At 43.5% G+C, this 24192-nt stretch overlaps 1 protein-coding gene across 2 annotated transcripts; it reads left to right on the forward strand.

Annotated features, from left to right (window-relative positions):
- Positions 1-1838: 1838 nt before the first annotated feature.
- Positions 1839-23604, forward strand: TIMM17A (translocase of inner mitochondrial membrane 17A). 2 transcript variants are annotated; one of them, XM_039538796.1, is made up of 6 exons: positions 1839-1964; positions 8559-8658; positions 11983-12046; positions 16203-16331; positions 17605-17715; positions 21642-23604. In XM_039538796.1, exons 1-6 carry the CDS (start codon positions 1939-1941, stop codon positions 21710-21712), a joined length of 501 nt encoding a protein of 166 aa, XP_039394730.1. In that variant the 5' UTR covers positions 1839-1938; the 3' UTR covers positions 21713-23604. The 2 variants fall into 2 exon arrangements, with proteins under 2 accessions (XP_039394730.1, XP_039394731.1); XM_039538797.1 differs by lacking the exon at positions 21642-23604 and having other exon boundaries at positions 16203-16359.
- The last annotated feature ends 588 nt before the right edge of the window (positions 23605-24192 follow it).

Raw genomic sequence — 24192 nt, forward strand, 5'->3', positions numbered from 1 at the left:
TAGTCTGCAGAAGAGAAGAATGAGGGGGGATTTGATAGCTGCTTTCAATTACCTGAAAGGGGGTTCCAAAGAGGATGGATGTAGACTCTTCTCAGTGGTGGCAGATGACAGAACAAGTACTAATGGTCTCAAGTTGCAGTGGGGGAGGTCTATGTTGGATATTTGGAAAAACTTTTTCACCAGGGGAAGCACTGTGATGGGTTACCTAGGAAGGTGGTGGAATCTCCTTTCTTAGAGGTTTTTAAGGTCAGGCTTGACAAAGCCCTGGCTGGGATGATTTAGTTGGGGATTGGTCCTGCTTTGAGCAGGGGGTTGGACTAGATGACCTTCTGAGGTCCCTTACAACCCTGATATTCTATGAGTCTATGGCTGTAGCCACTGCAGTTATGGCACTTGGGCAGTGACTGCCAAAAACAGCTGCACCTGAGATGTTGGAAGCCATCCTGAGAACTCTCCCCAAAGGATGAGTTTTATGGATTTGCTTGTTCCCTTAGCATTTAATTTGCCCCAGTCAGTCCACCATTTATTAGAGAAAAGGGTAACAGCTGTCTGAGAACCCGAATCCCATTGCCACCATGGCATTCCCATAGCTCCCAAGTGACTGGTATTGGGTGGATCAGCTCATTATGTACCCACACGTATTAATACAAAGAAATGAACTTTATGTTGGAAAGATGTTTCACGCTTTAACTGGAGTAGAGGCTACACAGCCAGGCTGCAGCTTTAAACTGAACATGGTTTTCCACTCACTCTGTGTCTTACCCTTCTTTTTCCCCTCAGGGTCCTACCTAAATGTAGCCTTCTGGCAGCCTTCATTATTGCAGCACAACAATACATGTGAAATAAAGCTACTATCCTCTTCTCAATGAAGACAAATATGAACTTGCTGCATTCAGTGATAAGAATAAATCTTTACGTTTACAAGACCGCCTTTTAACACCTCTGTAAACAGCAAAATAAAGAAGAAAAAGGTTTTTTCCCCCATTGTCTCAGTGATTTCTTTGACCAGTTGATTGCTTTGCTTGCACTGAAAACTCAGTCCTCAGGGGGATCTGTTACCTCAGTGGTTTTCAACTTGTGTTCTGCAGACCATATCTAAGGGGTCCGCAAAAGATTGTCATTACCACAGAACAGTGTTTTCACCCTTTCATCTGCGGCTCCCTGGGGATCCACAAACTAGCTCTAAGATTTCCAAAGGGGTCTGCACCTCCATTTGAAATTTTTTAGGGGTGCACAAATGAAACTTGGTTGAAAACTTTTAGCTGAGTTAGCTGATCCTCAGGCACTCAAAGCATTGATTAGTGCTGCTTCAGTGCTAGGCCAGAATCACTCTCTGTTGTTCCAATTACAATAGGAGGAATGTCTGAATAGTCCTTGGCTGCTTAGTTAGGGGAAGCTGCCAGGATAAGGGTTGGGCGCCACAAAAGTCCCAGTTTTGGCTGCTCTGCAATCCACATAACTCTTGCCAAACTCAGTCATCTCCTATGTTTTTCACAAAAGTCCATTAGCTTCCTATGTTTCTACCTCTAGGGGAGGAATCACAGCCACCCCCTGCTCTGTGAATCAGTTGGGGGGCATCACAGGTGATCCACCACCCTGGGCTCACAGTGTGTGTGGGGGGAGGGGCACTACAGACAACACACCATCCTGGGGTTACACGGGAGGTGCGCAAGCAACAGCCCACCTGGGCCGATCACCGCGGCGGCCCCCTACAGGCTCCGGCAGCCTCAGCAGGAATCAGGTGGTTTGGGGTCAAAGGACGAAGACCGCCCACTCCGAATGACAGCGCGCCCGGCCCGCCCTCCATGAATCCCATTGGCCAGCACGCCACGGCTGGAGCCAACCGCATTGCCTCAGGGTCACGAGCGAACGCGGACGTGTTATAGGTCAGTCACGTGACTCATTCATTGCCGGCTCGGGCTCTGCCGCTGACCCAAGATGGAGGAGTACGCGCGCGAGCCTTGGTGAGCGGCCCTTGGCGGGCTCCCTACCTGCCGCGCGGGCGGTCGCTGCCTCGCGCCTCTCATCTGGGCGTTGTGCCGGTTCGGGGGGCGCTAGGCAGCGCGAGGCCGGGCCCGTGGGCCCCTCCCCCAGCCGGGGGCTACGTTCGCCGGCCCGTGCCCGGGCCTGCCGAGTAGTGGGGGGGGCAGGGTTGGGGTGTCCCACCCCAGAGCATGAGGCCATCGTAGCCCCGCGGGCTCTTGGCGAGGGAGTCCTGCCTGGCGCCGACGGGGGAAGCCCCTGGAGCGCCCCGCAGCGGCGGGGCCGGGGTCACTGCTCGGCGAGCGGGGCCGGTGGCAGCCAGCTGTGCCCACAGGCCGGGAGGGCAGGCTGGAGAATAACGGGGGGAATTGCAGCTATGATGCCCTTGTAAAAATAATGGGGCAGCCTCAGAATTGACTCACTTCACAGCGTGATTTCCGTGAGTCGGGTCCGGAGACAGCTGCGGGTGCTTCGGAGTGAGCCACGTGACCGGCTGAGACGCAAGCTGGAGAAATGGTGGTTCGCTAGAACCACTGTTAAGCGGATACATAATTGGTTAAGCAATTGCCAACAAGGTGGTGGTGTTAATAGAATGATGTCGGATTGGAGGGGGGTGTCTCAAGTGAGGTTCAACCGGGTTCTGTTCTGGATCTGGTGGTGGTAACATTTTTATAATGACTTGGTGGTAGGAATCCAGAGCATACTGATCAGGTTTGCAGATGATGCAAAGGTGGGTGGTTGTTAATACTTTGGAAGATAGAGCTAAAATTCAGAGGGATTGATAAATTGGAGAACTGGGCTATAGACTGGTGGTTCTCAGCCTTTCCAGACTACTGTACTCCTTTCAGGAGTGATTTGTCTTGCATACTGCCAAGTTTCACCTCACTTAAAAATACTTACAAAATCAAACATAAAAATACAGAAACGTCATGGTGATGCTGGGCACTATTGCTGAAAAATTGCTTACTTTCTCAGTTTTACCATATAATTAGAAAATAAATCTTTTGGAATATAAATATTGTACTTACATTTCAGTGTGATGCTTCAGCTTGTTTTTTCACTTGTAAGCCTTGTTTGAAGTCTGAGTCCCACCACATGGGGCTGAAGTAGGTGTGGCTCACTGTAGCATGCGGCCCTGAGCAATTGCTCTGCTTGCTGCCCCCTACTGCCGGCCCTGCGCTTGCAACCTGTCCTGTGACTCCCCTGGGGGCTGCAGCCCCTACATGGGGAGAAAGTGATGTAGATGAGTTGAGAACACTCTGCAAGACCTCTGAGTACCCCCAGGTGTACATGCACCCCTGGTGGAGAACCACTGCTATAGACAACCAAATGAAATTCAACAAAAACAAATGTATGCGCTACACTTTAAAGAAGAAAAACCAACTGCACAAATATGGAAAACTGTCTTGGCAGCAGCACTGATCACTACCTCAATGTGAGTCAGCAATGGGATGCTGTTGCAAAAAAAGCAAATGCAATTTTAGATTGCTTTAACAGAGGCATAGCATGCAAATCACAGGAGATGATAGTACTGCTCTACTTGGTGCTGGTTAGGACTCAGGTGGAGTACTGTGTCCAATTTTGCTCACCAATGAATAGAAAGGATATAGAAAAACTGGATATGTGCATTCAGTGCAAGGAGTTCTTGGCCCTCAGACTGTGTGGGCCTTTGAGACCAGAGTGGCTGAGCTGCAGGAGCTAAGGGAGACAGAAGTACATAGATGAGACTTTCCAGAACACTGTGGAACAGTCCCACCCCTGGTCTGACAGCCTCTGTGCTGTTGAGGGAGGATGACAGTCTCAGGGAAGGAGAACATCCAAATGGAGCAGAGGGAAATGATCCTGTAGTTGGTAGGATCTGATGAGAAACAGTTAAATGAAAGAGTCCCATTCAATTACATGATGTAATGGCAGACAGCTGAAAAGTGACAATTTTTTTAAGTGCTTCTATACAAATGCTAGAATTCTAAATAATACGAGCACTCTAGTTCACCCATCTTATTAAGTGAGGATATTGATATAATAGGCATCGCAGAAACTTGCTGGAATGAGGATAATCAATGGGACACAGTAATATCAGGGTACAAAATATATTGGAAGGGCAGAACAGGTTGTGCTGGTGGGGAAGTAACACTGTATGTGAAAGAAAGGGAATCAAATGAAGTAAAAATTTTAAATGAACCAGACTACCATAAAATCCCTATGGATAGCAATTCCATGCTTGAATAATAAGAATATAGCAGTAGAGAGATACTACTGACCGCCTGATCAGGATGGTGATAGTGACTGCGAAATGCTCAGGAAGATTAGAGAGGCTATAATAATAATAATAATGGGGGATTTCAACTATCCCCAAATTGACTGGGTACATGTCACCTCAGAACGGGATGCAGACATAGTTTCTTGACGCCTTAAATGACTGCTTCTTGGAACCCACAAGAGGAGAGGTAATTCTTGATTTTGTCCTAAGTGGAGCACAGAATCTGGTCCAAGAGGTGAATACAGCTGGACTGCTTGGTAATAGCGACCATAATATAATTAAATTTAACATCAAATTACTCAAGATAGTTAGGACTGCGAAGAGCTGCAAAGGAATCTCACAAAAGTGGGTGGCTGGGCAACAAAATGGCAGATGAAATTCAGTGTTGATAAATGCAAAGAAATGCACATTTGAAAACATAATCCCAACTATACATGCAAAATGATGGGGTCTAAATTAGCTGTTGCCACTCAAGAAAGAGATCTTGGAATCATTGTGGATAGTTCTCTGAAAACATCCATTCAATATGCAGTGGCAGTCAAAAAAGCGAACAGAATATTGGGAATAATTAAGAAAGGGCTAGATAATAAGACTGAATATCATATTGCCTCTATATAAATCCATGGTATGCCCATGTCTTGAATACTGCATGAAGATGGGGTTGCCCTGTCTAAAAAAAGATATATTGGAATTGGAAAAGATTCAGAAAAGGGCAACAAAAATGATTAGGGGTATGGAACAGCTTCTGTATGAGGAGAGATTAAAAAGGCTGGGACTGTTCAGCTTGGAAAGAGACAGCTAAGGGGTGGGAGGAATATGATAGAGGTCTATAAAATCATGAGTGGTATTTAGAAAGTAAATAAGGAAGTGTTATTTACCCCTTTGCATAACACAAGAACCAGGGGTGACCTGATGAAATTAATAGGCAGCAGATTTAAAACAAACAAAAGGAAGTATTTCTTCATACAACACACACACAACCTGTGGAACTCCTTGCCAGAGGATGTTGTGAAGGCCAAGACTATAACAGGGTTTTAAAAAGAACTAGATAAATTCCTGGAGGATAGGTCCATCAATGGCTATTAGCCAAGATGGGCAGGGATGGTGTCCTTAGCCTCTGTTTGCCAGAAGTTGAGAATGGGCAGCAGGGGACAGATTTTTTTTATTATTGGAGATATACCAATCTCCTAGAACTGGAAGGGACCTTGAAAGGTCATTGAGTCCAGCCCCCTGCCTTCACTAGCAGGACCAATTTTTGCCCCAGATCCCTAAGTGGCCCCTCAGGGATTGAACTCACAACCCTGGGTTTAGCAGGCCAATGCTCAAACCATTGAGCTAGCCTTCCCCCACTTGATGGTTGCTTGGTCGTTCCCTCTGGGGCGCCTGGCGTTGGCACTGTCGGAGGACGGGATGCTGGGCTGGATGGACCTTTGTATGGCCATTCTTATATCCTTATGAAAGGATCCAGAGGCAAGCGACAAAGATTATCAAAGTGATGGAATGCAAGCCATATGTGCAAAGGTTGAAGGAACTGTGTATATTTCATCTGGAAAAAAGATTAAAGGGGGATAGGATAGTGGTCTTCAAATAGTTGAAAGGTTGCCATAAAAAAGATGGAGAAAAGTTGTTCTCTCTTGCCACAGGGCAGGACAAGAGGCAATGGGGTCAAACTATAGCACAGAAGATTAGATTAAATCTCAGGAAAAAACTTCCTAACTATAAGAACAGTAGGGCAATGGAACAGACTAACTAGGGAGCTTGTGGAAGCTTCTTCACTGGAGGTTTTCAAAAGGAGGCTAGAGAGCCAACTGTCTTGGATGGTTTAAACAGAGCAAATCCTGCAGCTTGGCAGGAGGTTAGATTAGATTACCATTGTGGTCCCTTCTAACCTTCTGATTCTATGATCTAATCAAGCTTGCTGAATGGGCAACGGGATGGCAGATTGAAGAGAAAACTTGAATTGGTCTTTTAGCCACAGGGTTCTAAATTAACTTATCCATTCAGAAAAGAGACTGGGGCAATACTATGAACAACTCAGTGCTCTTGCCTTCTGAATATGCAGCTGCAGTGTAAAAAAAGCAAACAAAATGTTAAGATGAAAAAGGAATGGAATGGAGAATGACATGGAGAATATAATGCCACTGTAGAAATTAACAGCTTGCCTTCATTTAGAATATACTATGTGGTATCAGCAAAAACAACAAGGAGTCCTTGTGGCATCTTAGAGACTAACAAATTTATTTGGGCATAAGTTTTTGTGGGCTAAAACCCACTTCATCAGATGCATGGAGTGGAAAATACAGTAGGCAGGTATAAATACACAGGGACCTTCCTTAATTAAATTGGCTCGTTAGCACTGACCCCCCACACACACACTTGGTAAGTCAACTCCCATCTTTTCCATGTGCTGTGTATTTATACCTCCCTACTGTATTTTCCACTCAGGGAGGGGGCAGCAGGGCAGCGCGCAGGGCAGCGCTGGGCGGGCGCATCCTGGGCGCGTGGGGGGCCGGCGGTGCGCGCATGCCTGGGCATGCCCGCGGCGAGCGGAGGACGGGACGAGCCGCCTGCGCTGGTCCGCGCTGCCGCGCGGTCCCGCCTTCCCGCGGCTCCGCTCGCAGCCGCGGGCATGCCCGCGGTCCGGTCCGCGTCCCCGGGACCTGCCCGGGCGGCATGGCCGGGCGGAGCTCAACCGACCGACCCTCCGCTCCCCAGGATGCCGGAGCCGAGGAAGAGGACCCGCGCGCGGGGGGGGGGGGCGGCGCGCGCCGCGCGCTGCTTGGGGCAGCGTCATTTGTAGAGCCGCCCGTTTCCACTGCATGCATCTGATGAAGTGGGTTTTAGCCCACGAAAGCTTATGCCCAAATAAATTTGTTAATCTCTAAAGTGCCACAAGAACTCCTTGTTTTTGCTGATATTGACTAACACGGCTACCACTCTGAAACCTGTGTGGTATCAGTCACTCTGTCTCTTAAAGGATATTGTAGAGGAGGTTCAGAGAAGGACAGCAAGAATGACTAGGAGCCTTGAAAAACTCTTAAGTGAGATTGAAAAGATTGTTCTTGTTTTTTTTTTTTTTTTTAATTTTAGAAAGGACATGAGAGAAATATATAAAATGGTCTACAGACAGTAGATTTGGGAGCTTCTGTTTTCTCTGGCTCATAACAGAAGAACAAAATGACATTCAATGAAACTGAAAGGTGGCAAATTTTAAACTGGATCTAACTGCTATAGAAGGTCATTGAATCTAAAAAATCAGAAGTATTCAAAGAGAGGGATTGGATGTGTATATGGATTGAGACTATATAGAATTGTTGTAATTAATAGCTTTGAAGGGTTAGTAAATTTCATCTTGTAGGTCTGAAGCCATTCTCTACCTGTTAGAGATCAGGACGAGACATAATATGGGAGTAGATTCTCACATTTTCCTGATGCAGGGTTCTTGCACCTTCCTCTGAAGTTTCTGGTGCTGGCTACTGCTAGAGACAGGATACTGGACTAGATAGATCTTGAGCCTGATCCAGTCTGGTAATTCCTAAATGTCTGTTGTTGTGTGCTTCAAGGAAATATGGTGCATAAGAGAAGAATTTAAATCAGTTTCACCAGGGAAGGGTGGGAGGGTTCCATTATAAGGGAGCAAAGGGGAGGGGAAATTTGGCTAGGTGCATGATTGGAGAAAGAGGTTAAATCTTCCTTTTGAATTAGAAGATGTTCACCACCATAGGGAGGCAGGTTGTCAAGCTATAGATAAATCATTGGTTTGTTTTGGTATGATTTCTGTGCCACTAAGTACAGTAGAACCCCATTTATCCAAGCCTCCATTTTCTGGCTCTCCGTATTAACCGAACCAGGCAGTGGGGATCAGACTGTCAGCCCTGGGCAGGGTGGGTGGCCTGACTCTCTTGCTGCACAAGAACTAGGGGTTGTATTTTCAGTTAAGTAGATAAGAAAGAAGGGTAAGTTTTAATGCTTTTCCAAGAGGGGTCAGCTAGTTTAAAAGTAACTCTGCATCTTTAAATAACAGATAGAAAGCTCTTTGCCCATTCTCCTGATTATCTGAATTTTTCATTATCCAATCTGGCCCTGGTCCCAATTAGATTGGATAAATGGGGTTCTGCTGTATGTAAATGTGGTGTTGGTCTTGCTGGGAGGTCAATAAACTAGATGTGACAGATATTGCAGTTGGCAGTCTTGTTTCACTCTCATTTTCGAATAACATGGCATTAACTTTGTACATGAATTGCCAGAAAATCTTAGAGCTTTGTAAGTATTTTGGGAGAGCATGGGTACACTAATTTTTTCCCCCCCTCTTTAGCCCCTGGCGGATAGTGGATGACTGTGGTGGTGCCTTCACAATGGGAGCCATAGGTGGTGGAATCTTCCAGGCTATCAAAGGATTCAGAAATTCCCCAGTAGTGAGTAAAATAATTTATTGTAGATAAACTAACAGTAGCTTTGCTTCCCTTTCCTTCCAACAGTAAATGTGTGGGAGTGACCTAAGAGGAGGAAATAGCTCAGTGGTTTGAGCACTGGCTTGCTAAAGCCAGGGTTTGGGAGTTCAATACTTGAGGGGCCATTTGGGGATTTAGTTGCGGGATTGGTCCTGCTTTGAGCAGGGGGTTGGACTAGATGACCTCCTGAGGTCCCTCCCAATCCTGATATTCTATGAAGTACTTGTCCCCAGTCATCGTATTGAGAGGCAGGGCAGAACAGGTTGCAGGCCAGGTAAATCACCCACGAGCCACATGGATTCCAGGTCTATCTGTTTAGAAGTCTTGTGCCTCTACACCAGCTCACTGCCTTCGGCATGTTCTCTGTAGCTTATACAGCTGGTGGCAGCCCCAGGGAAACCTCTTTGAGACATCTTCCTACAAGGGGGGGGCCTAGAAAATCACTGGGATTCACAAAGTCTAGGTTAGGTGCATGTGCTTTCTATACAGTGAGTGGAGAGAGATAAGCACCTAAGAATGGGATTCACGAAAGCCCGTCCGCTAGGTCAGTGTTTCCCAAACAGTGGATTCTGACCCACCAGTGCATCATGGGAAGGTTCTAGATGTCCAGGGCCGGATTAAGTTGTCATTGGGCCTTGGCCTAGGCAGACACACACTTCTCCTGGCCTAGGGGTGTGTGTGAGAAGAATAAGCCCACCCCACACTCACCTTGCAGCAGTGGCTCCTGTCCCTTCCCAGGCATTGTGACCTGGTGCCTGGGGTCGCAGTGCCACTTGGAGGGGAAGCTGGACCAAATCTTTCATCAGCCAAACTAAGTCACACTCTGTCCCCAGCACCAGGTCGCAATGCCGAGAGCAGGGAGCTGGACTGAGCCCAGTGGAACAGGAGCTGTCGCTGTGGGGTGAGTGCAGGGCAGGCTTGCTCCCCTGGCCCAAAGCCTCCTCTCCACACTTGGCCAGGATTAGGATCAGTGGCATAGCCAGGTTCTAAGAGCCGGGGGAGCGAACACATTAAAAAAAGGCGCCACCCACTGTGAAGCAGCGAAGGAAAAAAAGAAAAACAAAACCCAAGTCTTGCCGCCGAAGACTGAAGAACCCACCACGCCGAATTACCCACCACTGAATTGCTGCCAAAGACCTGGAACGACTGAAGCACCTGCTGCCAAATTGCTGCCGCAACCCTGAGTTGCCTGTGGGAAACGCGCGCTGGATTAGTCCTCAGCCCAGCGCAGCCGGAGCCGCAAACTAACAGGCACCCCCCTGCGGGCTCAGGGAGGAGCATCACCCGGCTGATGCAAAGCGAGGGCGGGGGGAGCAGGAGAAGCACCGGCAAGATGCACACAGCGAAAGTGCCACCGAAGACCCGGATGTGCTGGGAAGCGCCGAGTGAGTGCTCAGGGGAGCAGCCACTCCCCCTTTTCCCCCCTAGCTACGCTACTGATTAGGGTTGCAGTGTCAGGGTGGAGGATGCGTATATGTTATGATGGTTTGCAAAAAAAAAAAAAAAAAGACACACAAGGTTTGGGAACACTGGGTTAGGACACACACTTAAGAGGTGGCAGATCTCTGTTTAAACCCCTTCTCATCCAGTGGCGGGGGGACTGCTGGTGCACATTGAGTGGATGTTTTCTGAGAATCATCATTTTGTATGTATAATTGGGATTATGTTTTCCAATGTACATTACTTTGCATTTATCAACACTGAATTTCATCTGCCATTTTGTTGCACAGTTACTCAGTAGCTCTTCTCAGTCTGCTTTGGACTTAACTATCTTGAGTAATTTTGTATCATCTGCAAATTTTGTCACCTCACTGTTTGCCCCATTTTCCAGATCATTTATGAATATGTTGAACAGCAATGGTGCCAGTACAGACCCCTTGGGGACACCCCTATTTACCTCTCTCCATTCTGGAAAGGTTATTGATCTTAAAAGTTGAATTCCTCTCTGTTCTGTGTGGATGCAAAAGTGACACCGTCTTAATTAAAAAAAACAAACAAAAACTAAAGGGTTTTTTTGTTTTTTATTTTTTTAAGAGTTTAAAATAGTTTCATTTGCTACACTTTTTTTGAGTTCTATTAAATTTGGGGATAAAACCGTATTTTCATGTTTTAAAAAAAATTTTTCTCTTCACTGTTGCTGTGTGAAAGACACAGAAATGATGAAAACTGATTATACGGGAGAAACAAAAATTCTGTAGGAGAAATAGTAAAACTGACTATAGAAAAATTGCTGTAAAACTGAAAAATTAAATATTTTCACTAATCTTCCTAGTATAGCAATCTTGGGAGTTACTTGTAATAGTAATAGATAATATATTTTTAGACAGAAGTGTAATAACAGTTTCCCTTTAACATTCCCACGGCAGTCTCTCATAAAAGTAGGTTTCCCTAGCATATGTGGATGAAATTTCCTCTCTGTTCACTTGTGTGCATTATGTTGTGCAGCAATTATCTGTTGACTTGCTTCCACTCTGAATTTCATTGGTTTTCTGCGTATATACTTTGTGAAGCAATTTGGGATCCTTCAGGAGAAAAGGAACTACAGTAGAACCTCAGAGTTATGAACACCTTGGGAATGGAGATTGTTCGTAACTCTGAACAAAACGTTATGGTTGTTCTTTCAAAAGTTTACTACTGAACATTATTTTAATACAGCTTTGAAACTTTACTATTCAGAAGAAAAATACTGCTTTTTTTTTTTTAGTAGTTTACATTTAATGCTGTATTTGCCTTTTGTTTTTTCGGGGGGTCTCTGCTGCTGCCTGATTGTGTACTTCCAATTCTCAATGAGGGGTGTGGTTAAATGATCAGTTTGTAACTCTGGTGTTTGTAACTCTGAGGTTCTACTATATATAAATGTAAAATACTATCATGTAATGTTTGTTTGTTTTTTATGTGGTAAAAACATTACTTGGTGTCTTGGTTTAAAAAAAAAAAAAGTAAAGGAAAAAACAAGTGGTCCAGCAATTAGACTTTACATCATCACAGAAAATTATATACAACTATTTGTGTAGTTTACAGGTGTTATAATTACATACTAAATATTAACTGAAAATAAAAATGTCAGAAAGCATTGATAACTATATGAATTAAAAACAATTCCACTTTATCAGTTTATGTATGAAATGGCTGTTTTTAATAAATTCCTGACAAAAACAGATTTATAATGAAAACTTCCAGATGTTTAGTAATAACTATAACTGGGTCTGAAAGCGTGCAATTGAATTAGCTGTAAAATTTAATGTTCAGTTTTGTTTCATTCTGATTGTCGTCTTTGGTTTATTTTAGGGTGTAAACCACCGGCTGCGGGGAAGTTTGACATCTATTAAAACCAGAGCACCACAATTGGGAGGTAATTGCAGTCTGTACACTTAAGCCTGTATTTTTAAGCCTTTTTCCAATTTTAAAAGAGAACTTCAAGGGAACAGAATAGCTCAGGGGATTTGGATGGGATTCAGAACCTCTAAGGACTAGATCCACAAAAGCACCTAACTGCCACTTGAGGCACTTAAGTCAAATTTAGACCCTCAATACTCAGTTGCCATCTAACCCTTCAGGTGCCTACATTTCTGCTGGTAGTGTGCACATCTACCTGACACCTAGTTCATACCTAAGCCCCAGTGAGATTTCCAAACTAGGTGTTTGCCTGTGGGGCCTGATCCAGTAGGAGTGCTCAAAGGTCACCTAGTGGATTGGGCCAGAGAGAAAGTGAGAGTGACTTTAGAACCCAGTGATTAGGGAACTCCTCTGGGATATAAAGAGTGAGGTTGAAGTCCCTATTCCAATGAATATTTAATTATTTTATACAAAGTTGACCAGCTTTAATAGGAACCAGAGAGAGAAACCTATCCCAGGGTACCACACAGCCCAGTGATTAGGGCACTCACTTGGGAAGTGAGAGACTGAACTTCGAGACCCTGCTCCTCTCTGGGAATTATATGCACTCACCACAGAACTATAGGGAATGAAGCGATAGCTTCTGCCACCTCTTCTTCCTCCTTCTGCATTTTGCTAGAAAGGACTGACCTAGCTTTGGTGCCTAACTCCAGGAGAGGGTTCGTGGCTGTGAATCTCTCCCTCTGACTTGGAGTTAGGGCACCTAAGTCCCTTTAAAGGGCGGGGGCTTATGCCACACCCTTCCTTGCCATTCATGAATGACTTGGAAATGGAGTGGAGAGGATGCTTATAAAATGTGTATGACACCAAGCTGGGAGAAGTTGCTAGCACTTCAGAGAACATGATTAGAATTCAAAATTACCTTGACAAACTGGAGAACTGGTCTGAAATCAACAAGGTGAAAGTCAATAAAAACAGGTACAAAGTACCACACTACAAAATGGGGAAATAACTGACTAGGTGGTCACACTGCTGACAAGCGTCTGGAGGTTATAGTCTATCATAAATTGAATATGAGTCAACAATGAGATGCAATTGTGAAGTTATCATTCTGGTGTGTTTTTAACAGGAGTGTTGTATGTAAGACACAGGAGGTAATTGTCCTGCTCTATTTAGCACTGGTGAGGCCTCAGCTGGAATACCATGTTCCAGTTCTGGCTGCCACACTTTATAGCTAAGTTGGAGAGAGTCCAGAAGAAAGCAACAAACATGATAAAAGATTTAGAAAACTGGACCTGTGAGGAAAGGTTAAAAAAAATAGGATATGTTCAGTCTTGAGAAAAGAAGACTGAGGAGGAACCTGGTAAGTCTTCACATATGTTAAGGGCTGTTATAAAGAAGATAGTGATCACTTCTCCATGGCCTTTGGAGGTAGGAAGAAGTAATGACCTTAATCTGCCGCAAGGGAGAATTAGGTTAAATATTAGGAAAAACTTTCTAACTACAAGGCTAGCTAAGCACTGGACCAGGCTTTCAAGTGAAGTTTTGAAGAACAGATTAGGCAAACCCCTGTCAGGGATAATCTAAGTGTACTTGGTCCTGCCTCAGTTTGGGAGGCTGGACTAGATGACCTCTCAAGGTCCCGTCTAGCTTTACATTTCCTGTGGGCTAGCTTAGGCAGCTTCCCACTCTGTTGGCTTTTGTAAATACACTTTTTAGGTGCCTAACCCTCCACATGCATTGTATAGTGAGCTTGGGCACCTAACTTGGAGCTATGGATTCCACTAAGTGTCAGGGCAGCTAAAGTTAGGCACTGCAATGCTGAGCCTGAGTCCCCTTTTTGGATCTACCCCTAACTGGTTATCTGACCTACAGTATGTTTTTTTTTGTAAAAGGAGTCAGAGGTCTCAGTGGACAGCTATCCAAAATCACAACATTATTATCCATATTTGGTCTCTTGGTGGCTGTTTCAAGGATTTAATCAAAATGAAGCTTTAACAATCCTATCACCCTTAAAGGTGATTTGGTAATAAGATATACATGAAGTTATATTCCTTGTCTCACTGTTGCTATTCTAACAAAAAGTTGTATGTTCTGGGTAATTTTACTTCAAGAAGGAAAAAGGGAGGAATATTGACTAGATCTTGCAAGAGGGAAAAAATTGAAGGAAGAAAATGCATTGATGGCAGCAGATTCCTTGAAGAGCACAGAAATTGGTATTGCATTCTGGAGAAGCTATTGTTGCTGTTCATCGTGCCCTTCTTAAAATAGAGGACTTAAGTCTCCTGTTTTTATTTTCTGGCGTTAAGCTTTTACAAGCATGAAAGCTCTTCAAAATAAAGAGGATTGCAAGAAAATGTACTGAACTAGATTTTTGTTAGGTAGTTTTTTAATTTGCCTTTCTAGAAATCTTGCCAGTTGCATTCTGCTGGCAGCTGCCAGACAGACTAATATTAAACATGTTTTGGAGATGACAAAAGCAGTATTGAAATAAGATACTAAACTGTCATACAGCATTTATTTATGATTTTTATGTATTAGCAGGACTGTTGTAAGCAAGACATGAGAAGTAGTTCTGCTGTACTCTGCACTGATTAGGCCTCAACTGGAGTATTGTGTCCAGTTCTGAGTGCCCCGTTTCAGGAATGATGTGGACAAATTGGAGAAAGTCCAGAGAACAGCAACAAAAATGATTAAAGGTCTAGAAAATATGACCTATGAGGGAAGATTGAAAAAATTGGATTTGTTTAGTCTGGAGAAGAGAAGACTGGGTGGTGGGGGGCATGATAAGTTTTCAGGTACATAAAAGGTTGTTACAAGGAGGAGGGTGAAAAATTATTCTCTTTAACCTCTGAGGATAGGACAAGAAGCAGCAAGGGTGGTTTAAGTTGGACATTAGGAAAAACTTCCTAACGGTCAGCACTGGAATAAACTGTCTAGGAAGGTGGTAGAATCTCTGTCACTGGAGATTTTTAAGAGTAGGTTAGACTAATACTTGTCAGGGATGGTCTAGATCAGTGGCCTCCAACTGTTTTACGCTCAAGATCACTTTTTTAATCTAAAGGCAACCCAGGATCTGCCCAGCCCCTTCCCCAAAGCCCTGCCCACTCCATCCCCCTTCTCTCCATTGCTTGCTCTCCCCCACCCTCACTCATTTTCAGGGGGTTGGGGTTCGGGAAGGGGTGTAGGCTCTGGGCTGGGGCCGAGGGGTTCGCAGTGTGGGAGGGGGTAGGGGGTTGGGGTGCAGGAGGGGGTATGGAGTGCTGTTTCTGGGAGGGGGCTCAGGGATGGGATTTGGGGTGCAGCCTCCCGCCGGGCAGCACTTACCTCTGGTGGCTCCCAGTTGGCAGCAGGCACAGCAAGGCTAAGGCAGGCTCCGTCCCTACCACAGCCCCACACCGCTCCCGGAAGGGGCCAACATGGCCCTGTGGCCCCTGGGGTGGGAGGGGCACGTGCCTTTGCACGCTGCCTCTCTCTGCAAGCACCGCCCCTGCAGCTCTCCCGGCCAATGGGAGCTGCGAGGGTGGTGCTTGCAGGCAGGCACAGCGCATGGTGGGAGACCTCTGTCTTCCCCCCCCCCCCCCGGGGCTGCGCTGGTCTCTTCTGGGAGCAGCGGGTGGCTGGGGTAGGAAGGGAGTCTGCCTTAAAGGCAGCCACGCTATGCCACTGGAGATCGCGATTGACTGGGAGATCCTCTAGGATCGACTGGTTGGTGATCACTGGTCTAGATAATACTTACCTTGAGTGCAGGGGATTGGACTAGAAAACCTCTTGAGATCCCTTCCAGTCCTACACTTCTATGATTCTATGATGGTTCCATTGGCAGAAGGAAAAAAAACCTTTAAACTGTTAAATTTATAGTTAAATACTAAAGATCCTCTGATCATTAAGCCAGCAGTAGTAGAATGGCATAATGGCTTTACAATCACTGATATTTGGGAGGCATTTTGTTGTCTAACGCAAAACAGTAAATATTATTACCCACTTTATTGGATGAGTAAGGATATTTCCTAAATTTCGTTTATGTAATGTTTTAATCTAGTTTTTGTGAGTTTGGGTATATTTTAAGGCTCAAAAGTAAATTTCCTAAAATATTCCAACACACAACTTTATAATGTGGCTGGAGTATAGCTTTGGTTACTGTGCTATAAAAATTTTTTTTCCCCAAACAGGTAGCTTTGCAGTCTGGGGTGGTCTCTTTTCCATGATTGACTGTAGTATGGTGAAAATGAGGGGTAAAGAAGATCCATGGAACTCAATCACAAGTGGTGCCTTAACTGGAGCCATATTGGCCTCGAGAAGTAAGGAACTGCGACCTGGGGGCAATGGGTATTGAAAAGCCTTTATATTTGAAACTATAAATACCAAATTTTTATGTCCGTCAGACATTTTAGTGATAATCAGGTAATTAGAAAGAACTTCATTTATCTTTTATGAAACTTTGGAATTCCGTATACCTAAAAAGCAATATTAACCCTTTTTGTTTTCAAGAATATTGTATGTTGTAATTGTCTTGACTGTTTTATCAATAGTGGCATAATACATTCAAAATGGTTATTTAAAGATCTTTTAACATGGTGGATTAGAGTTTACTTTTAAAGTTGCAATACACCATTTAGGCCCAATACAGGAAGTATTCTCAATAGTCCATGGGACCTAAACATGTTCTTAATGCTCTCCTGAATTGTTACATTTGTGAAAGTTGGAAGTAAAGCAGTTAGACCTTCTCAACAATGTTTTGTTGAGTGTATTAATGTTGACAACACTGTGTAGTTGAAAAGGTTTTTTGTGGGTCTTAATGGACATTGAAGATCTAATTTTGTGGATGACAAATTAAGAATGTATAGTATTATTTTACATATAGTAAGTACATTTGTTTTTATAAATACAAATATTCTAAATAGTCTAATTTCTTAATGGTAAAAATGATCTTTAATCTAGATAGTAGTTGAGTTAAATATGTCCATGAATGACAACTTGGACTCCCATCTATTAACTGCAGCACAGAATCTGGAAACTAGACACCTTTGTGAGAAGGGATGGACTTAAGCATGTGCTTGAGTTTTTTGTTTGGCCACTGCCAATACTATGAGGGAGTAGTGATTAAAGCACAGAACTAGGAGTCAAGATTTGCCACTGATCATCTGTGAAACCCTGGGCAAAATACCTTCTCTTTGCTTTCATATCTCCCTTTGTAGAATGAGGATAACTCTACAACACCTTGCACAGTGGAGTCCAGGCTAGGGCCCTTAGGCACTACTGCAATGCAAATAATAAATAGCACCTAACTCACTAGGGCATCGTGAAGTATTTTGAAGTCTGTGGATGGAAGGTGCTAGAGAAAGGCAAACTAAAATGACTGTATTCTTAAAGAGTACCAGTACTATCTTGTTTCATTAGGGACAGGTATGTGTGGTAATTATATCTTTATTTGTAATGTTAATGGTGACAAATCTACTTCACAGTCTGATCACTGGAGTGGTGGTAATTGTATTAAAAGTGATGTATAAATTGCCAATCCTGTACAAAACAGGGTTTTGAAAAGCAATCTGTTTTGTATTCTGACATTTTTAGATGGACCAGTTGCCATGGTTGGGTCAGCTGCTATGGGAGGAATACTTCTAGCTTTAATTGAAGGAGCTGGTATCCTATTAACAAGATTTGCCTCCACACAATTTCCAAATGGTATGTGTCCTGCACTTCAGATTACAGTACCTCAAAATGTTTGTAATGCTTTCTCAGAATACAAACACTCAAGCACAACAGTTTATGGGAAATGAAATGGCCAGATTCCTTTTTCAAGTATTGAAATACCGGATTCATTTTCTAGGATGTCGTTAGGATTCTGATTTTCTTCATTCTATATTTCTTTCCAATGTATAGTTCAATTATGCAGATTTTAAAAAATATATATAATAGGTACTATAGAAGTGAATTTGTCTGTTTACACCCCTTCCTCCAACCTTATCACATTTGTACCTTTTTGTCCCCTTCTCATCTTCCGCATTAATTCACACATAGGCAGGTCAGCAGAACAGATCTCAGTACGTAAGTAAACTTTGTCACAAAATGTCCATGTGAATGGCTTTTGCCTTCCAGATAATAGTCTCTCTCAGAAATGGCATCACCACATCATATTACTGCCTACAACATTAATCTGCCTTTCTTTTTTCATGTTGTAGGCAGTAATATGATATGGTGATGCCATTTCTGAGAGAGACTATTATCTGGAGGGCAAAAGCCATTCACATGGACATTTTGTGACAACGTTTACTTATGTACTGAGATAAGGCAGGTGTTCCCATCCATTTTTGCTGTGTCAGGCCCAAATAGCACATCTGTGCTGGTACAAAGTATAAATGTTGTTTAGTTGTGTGCATTTCCAAGAACATGAAGGATCATTGTCCCTGATAATTAACATGCAGCATCAAAACATAAATAAGATTAATTTGGGAAGCTTTTCCTGTTTGGTTGCAGACTAACATAGACAACAGTTCATGTTCTAAAGGTTCTTTTCTACTGGAAGGGAGCTAGAAACAACCATTTTAAGTTAAAGTTTGGGAATGTAATGTGAGGACCCCAAATCTCGTGTTTCAGTGATTGTGGAGAATCACTTTCCCTGATTATATTCCGATATTGCATGATATTCCAGGCCACCTACTTTACACCTGCTCTCTGCCACCTCATCATTAGGAATATAGCATTCCTAGATATATTTGGCCTGTGTTCTTGTATTTGAATAATTTTCAGAGGAAGGACAGTGTAGTGTTTATAGCAGCAGGACTAGAAGTCTGTTCTCATTTCTCCCTCTGACTTACTGGTTCAAATCAGTTAACCTGTCTGCCTCAGTTGTCTCATCTGTAGAATGGGGATAATACTCATAGACCGTTACGGTGCTTAAAGTATTGAAATATTTTTCTCTGTAAAATTTTCTTTGCAACTATAATAGTGAGAGACTATCTCTTTTTAAAAGAAAATGAAGTCTGAGGCTCTGGTTAACTGAGTTTGTAACCAGTTATTTACATAGCTGGCTGTAAACATGGCCTGGATCGATATAAAACATGTTTAATACCTGGCTGGTATCCCTGGGAGTTACATATGCTGGCCTTGCCAGCAGCTGACGATGATGCATGGTTATGTTTCTACAACAAGGTTATAAAGTTTTGCAGTGTAGACAGAACCTTCCATCTGTGCCTGTGTAGTATTTAGTTAGGTTTGCCCATCTTCCTCCTTCCCAGTTCTCTGTGCAGTAGGACATCCTAGAGTGCACTGATCTCTGTATTGCTGGTACCACTCTTTGTGCATGTCCTCTGAGCATTCTGTCTTCTAATGAGGATAGCTAGGATAGCTGCCTAGATATTTTTTTTCTCCCCAGAATGCACTGAGATAAACAGGCAAAAGTGTGATAGCTATTGTGAAAAAAGCTTGTGTGGACATACCTCTGTTTGTTGTAACAAAGTCATAGGTTCCTTTCACAGCCTGGGTACAAAAACACTATTGCACATGCAGTGTAGACTGGATCTAAGTAACAGGCCAACCTAAAAATAAAACAAAATTGCTCCATGATGCTGCCATGATTTAAAAAAAAAAAAAAGTGATTTTCCCCCCCCCCTCAGGGATTTATCTATACAACACTGTCTGTGCTCCCCCATAACAACAAGCTGGGGCAATGTATGTATTTCATGGAGTATGCATGGCAGCCAAAAGACTTTTCCAGTAGCAGGGAGGCAGAAGTGAGCATCCCTGCTTCCACCTCCCCGCTGAGGCTGCAGCTGTTCATGGGAGTTAGCAGACTGTTCCAATCCTGGTCCTGTCCTGGGGAGTGGAGAAAGAGGGCAGGGTGAGAGAGTGTCACAATATGCTGCTGTCCAGCCCAGCCTGGGGTAGGAGTTGGCATCCAGCTTGCCCTGCACTCAGCTCTGGACCAGGCCAATTCTGCTGCTTTCTGTTGGGGGGGGAGCATCACTGGAAATGTGGTGGTTAGGAGCCTCAGCCTGCCCCACAGCAAATGGGCCCAGGGGAGACACTGTAGCACCAGCTGGCAAGGAATGAGACTGGGAACCATCCCTGCACCCCAATTCTTCTGACTGCGGTCGGCCCTCTCACACACCTGCTTGTGTTCCAAGTGGCGCTGGCATTGGCTTCAGTTGGTGGATGGCTCCTGCACACAGTCTCCCCTGGGCCTGCTGGGGACCACTGTGGGGTGGGCCAGGCTGGAGCTCCTAATCACTGCATCATCAGTGCCACTCCCTCTGTCAGCTGCGGTGTCCTGGGCTGAATCTGAGCACAAAGCAAGCTGGGCCACAATCCCTGCCCTGGGCCAGGCTGAACCAGCTGCACTACGTGGTGAGGCTGCTCCTCTTAGTCCTTGGGATAGGACTGGCCCACCACCTCCCTGTCCTCCTCCAGGATGGGGCAAGGCCTGCTAACCTGCAGTGAGCAGCTGCAGCCTCAGTGGGGAGGAGCTAATTTCACTATTTCCATGCAGTCTGTGAAGTCTTGACTTACACAGGCCTTTAGGTATATTACATTAAGCAAGACACTAATTCCTGCTGAGCCGGTATTTCAGCTTCTGTTCAGTAGCATTCTTATTGGTGTCTCCAAATTATCATAAATTTTCCTCTTTGATCCAGAATTGTTTTGTAAATCATGTTTGAGTGGTAACTGTGTTAGTCTGTATCAGCAAAAAGAACGAGGAGTACTTGTGGCACCTTAGAGACTAACAAATTTATTTGTGCACAAGCTTTCGTGGGCTAAAATCCACGTCATTGGATGCATGCAGTGGAAAATAGAGTAGAAGGATGTATATACACAGAGAACATGAAAAAATGGGTGTTGCCATACCAACTATAACTAGACTAATCAATTAAGGTGGGCTATTATCAGCAGGAGAAAAAACCTTTTGTAGTGATAATCAAGATGGCCGATTTCTAACAGTTGACAAGACGATGAGAGTAACAGTAGGGGAAAAATAAGCATGGGGAAATAGTTTTTACTTTGTGTAATGACCCATCCACTCCCAGTCTTTATTCAAGCCTAATTTAATGGTGTGCAGTTTGCAAATTAATTCCAGTTCTGTAGTTTCTTGTAAAACATGTGTGAGTTATTAGTGAAGGAGTGTTAACTGTTTACCTGTCTTACGCTGCATACCCTAAATAATAAAAACCTGTGCATGTAGTGGTCAGAGCCAAGCCCTAGAAGTCAGGGGTCCATAGTAGTATTTATTCAGCTACGCTGGCTAACTGATACTGGGCAAAGTGTCTAAATCTCATTGGAAGTCATTGGGATTTAGGCTCCTAAATTATGCAGGTAATTCTGAAAATCTTTCCTTTCATCTCTCCGTGCCGCATGTCTCCTGTCTGTGAAATGGGGATGAAAACACATAACCAACCTTGCATGAGTGAGGTTTTATTTTAGTGGGTAAAGCTTTGATTTCATTGAATGAAAGAGACTATGTACATGGAAGCCTTCTTTATTCTTGGTCCTGCTAATCCATAAAGGATTTATGCAAACAGACAATACTTTGAAAGTGTATCATAATATTTTGTCATAAATCACTGTCCTACTAATCTTCCTTTTGCTTTTATTAATTATTTTCTTCCCTTTAACAGGCCCTCAATTTTCAGATGATCCCTCCCAGTTGCAGCCCTCCCCATTTGGAGATTATAGGCAATATCAATGATTACATTGTTCTACTGTTTCATATTGTACATGTGAGCTGTCATTTATAAAGTGCTGGAAAACCAAGATACAGAAAATTGGAAGTGTATGGTAGACCTCTTTGTGCAAACTATGGCAAGAGGACACTTAGCACTTTTTCATTGTAAAGATGCACAAGAGAACTTTTAGAAGATCATAAATATATTTATTCATCATAGGATTCCATTGTTGTAAAGTTGATATGTCTGACATAACACATTAATGCTTAAGATGAGGATCAAACAGAAACTGTACTACTTTTGGATATGGAATGAAATGAATTTCCTTGGGGACTTCTCTGAAGTGTGGTATGAACAAGGGTGCAATTTAGTCACGGAATCTGTGACTTCAGCCAGCGCTGGCCGGAAGCTGCAGGGTCCCTTGCTGCCTGTGGAGGCCGGGAGATGCAGGAGGCCCCTGTAGCTTCTGGCCACGGCGGGCGGCACAGCGGATCCCCGCCGCTGCAGTGGCAGGGGGAACCCCTGGAGCTTCCGGCTGTTGTGGGCAACTGGGGAAAACCCTGGCGGCTTGGAGCCACCAGTGGAAGGGGACCCTGGAGCTCCCAGCCCATGTGCAGATGCCTAGGCTCCCAATTTCGTCATGGATGTTTTTAGTAAAAGTCAGGGACAGGTCATGGGCTTCTGTGATTTTTTTTTTTATCATTATTATTATTATTTTATTATTGCCCATGACCTGTTCCTGACTTTTACTAAAAATATCTGTGACAAGATCTTAGCCTTAGTTAATCTTAAACCATTATTTAACCATTAACAATAGAACTTATCCTCTCTCTTCACAATCAGTATCACATGTAGGTCACAATACTGAGCATTTCAGTTCATTTTAAGAAAATTCATTCATCTACATGAGTTCCAATCAACACTCCTGAGGTGAATTTTGGGGAGGATATTGTGTGTTGAGCCAATGAAGAGTAATATATTTTTGTAACTCTCCTTTGTGCTGCATAAAGTATTTCTTTCCACACAAATTAAAGCCCAATTGTAAGTAAAATATCTTGCTTATAAAAGGTGCCTGTTCCAGAATTCTTTTTCCTAGAGGGCTACTGTGCCTTGATTCCTGACCTTTCTCTTAGTGTTACTGGTGTGTAATGCTCAAAATACTTCAGAAGAAGAGTTCTGTATTGATGAGTGTCATTTGCATTCATAAAAAGTTACTGATTTCCTCAGGTGCAGTTGGAAAGAAAATATTTTTCTTGTTTTTTTTTTAACATGAGCCAGGTATTAATTTAAGCAGAACTTCAGTGATTTCCATGCTTTTATAATGCATAAAAATGTTTGCCTTACTCCACTGCTCAAAGATGTGATGACAGTATGAGACCTCAAGGACTTCATTATTTTTACAAAACTGTTTTACCATACTAGTATATGAAATAGCATAATAAATAATTAAAATGACACTACATCTGTGTGTTGGCGGGGATGAGCAACTCAATTTTGTGATGCAGTATCCTTGGTTTTTGAAACTTTAGGTACTAATGTTTTAAATGTAGCTTTCACACTGGGTCTCTTTCTGTCATTAATGGGAATTAGTGAGGTTTGGCTGTAGCTTATAGCTCATTTGAGCAAGAAAATGTAAATACATAGTGTCTATAATGCATATTTTTAAATCTTTCTTGTCTGTTTGTGAGCCTGAGCCTTGAAATGGGTCATTTTAAAAGGATTGGAACAAATGCTGTACTCAAATAAGCACAATGTGTTTAGTCAGCCATATCTTCTTTGTGGATTGGTACTAGTAAGTGATCATGCTTGCTTAAATAGAAAAAAGAATGTCAGATAATTACAATGTATCTAAAGATGCTCATGTACAAAATGGGGAAAATAGTTTATAATAAAGATTGTTAGTTCAAATACCAAGTATGTGGAGTGTAAGATATATTCTGAATTTTAAAATCTCCTTCCTCTTTAACTGAGCTTTGTGATGATCACTTGTGCAAAACACATTTATTTTTGATAAAGCAAGACAGAAACTAAAGCTGGACTGAGAACTCATTCCCAAAGTACTGAAGTTTTTTGCTGACTGAGGCCATAGCAAAGATGGTTAATACCTCATGTACCTGCTCCTCAGTGCCTCCTGACTATAGGTGGTGGAGTATACCACCATCCTTTGTGAGGCAGCATGGCTTCATTCCCATTGGGAACAATGAGATAGGTAATGGCTGTTGTCAGAGTGTTTGTCCGGTTTGTATGGTGCTCTGCTCTCTCCAATGTTGATATCACTTAGCTGCGTGCGTGAGTTCCCTCTGTGTGCTGCCCCAGCTCTGCAGGTAGCTGACACAGCAGACCCGATGAGAACCCCCAATAACCACAGAGTCCAGTAAGATGCAAAGTCACGTCAACTAGGTTTATTGCGACCTCGGACACAATGGCAGTTCCCTGTAGGTTTCTTAGCCTAACTCAGGGCATACTACGAGAAAGTGCCTCTTGGCAATGGACCTGGCTCAGT

The sequence above is a fragment of the Mauremys reevesii genome, linkage group 4 (genome assembly GCF_016161935.1).
Source record: "Mauremys reevesii isolate NIE-2019 linkage group 4, ASM1616193v1, whole genome shotgun sequence".
NCBI lineage: Eukaryota > Metazoa > Chordata > Testudines > Geoemydidae > Mauremys > Mauremys reevesii.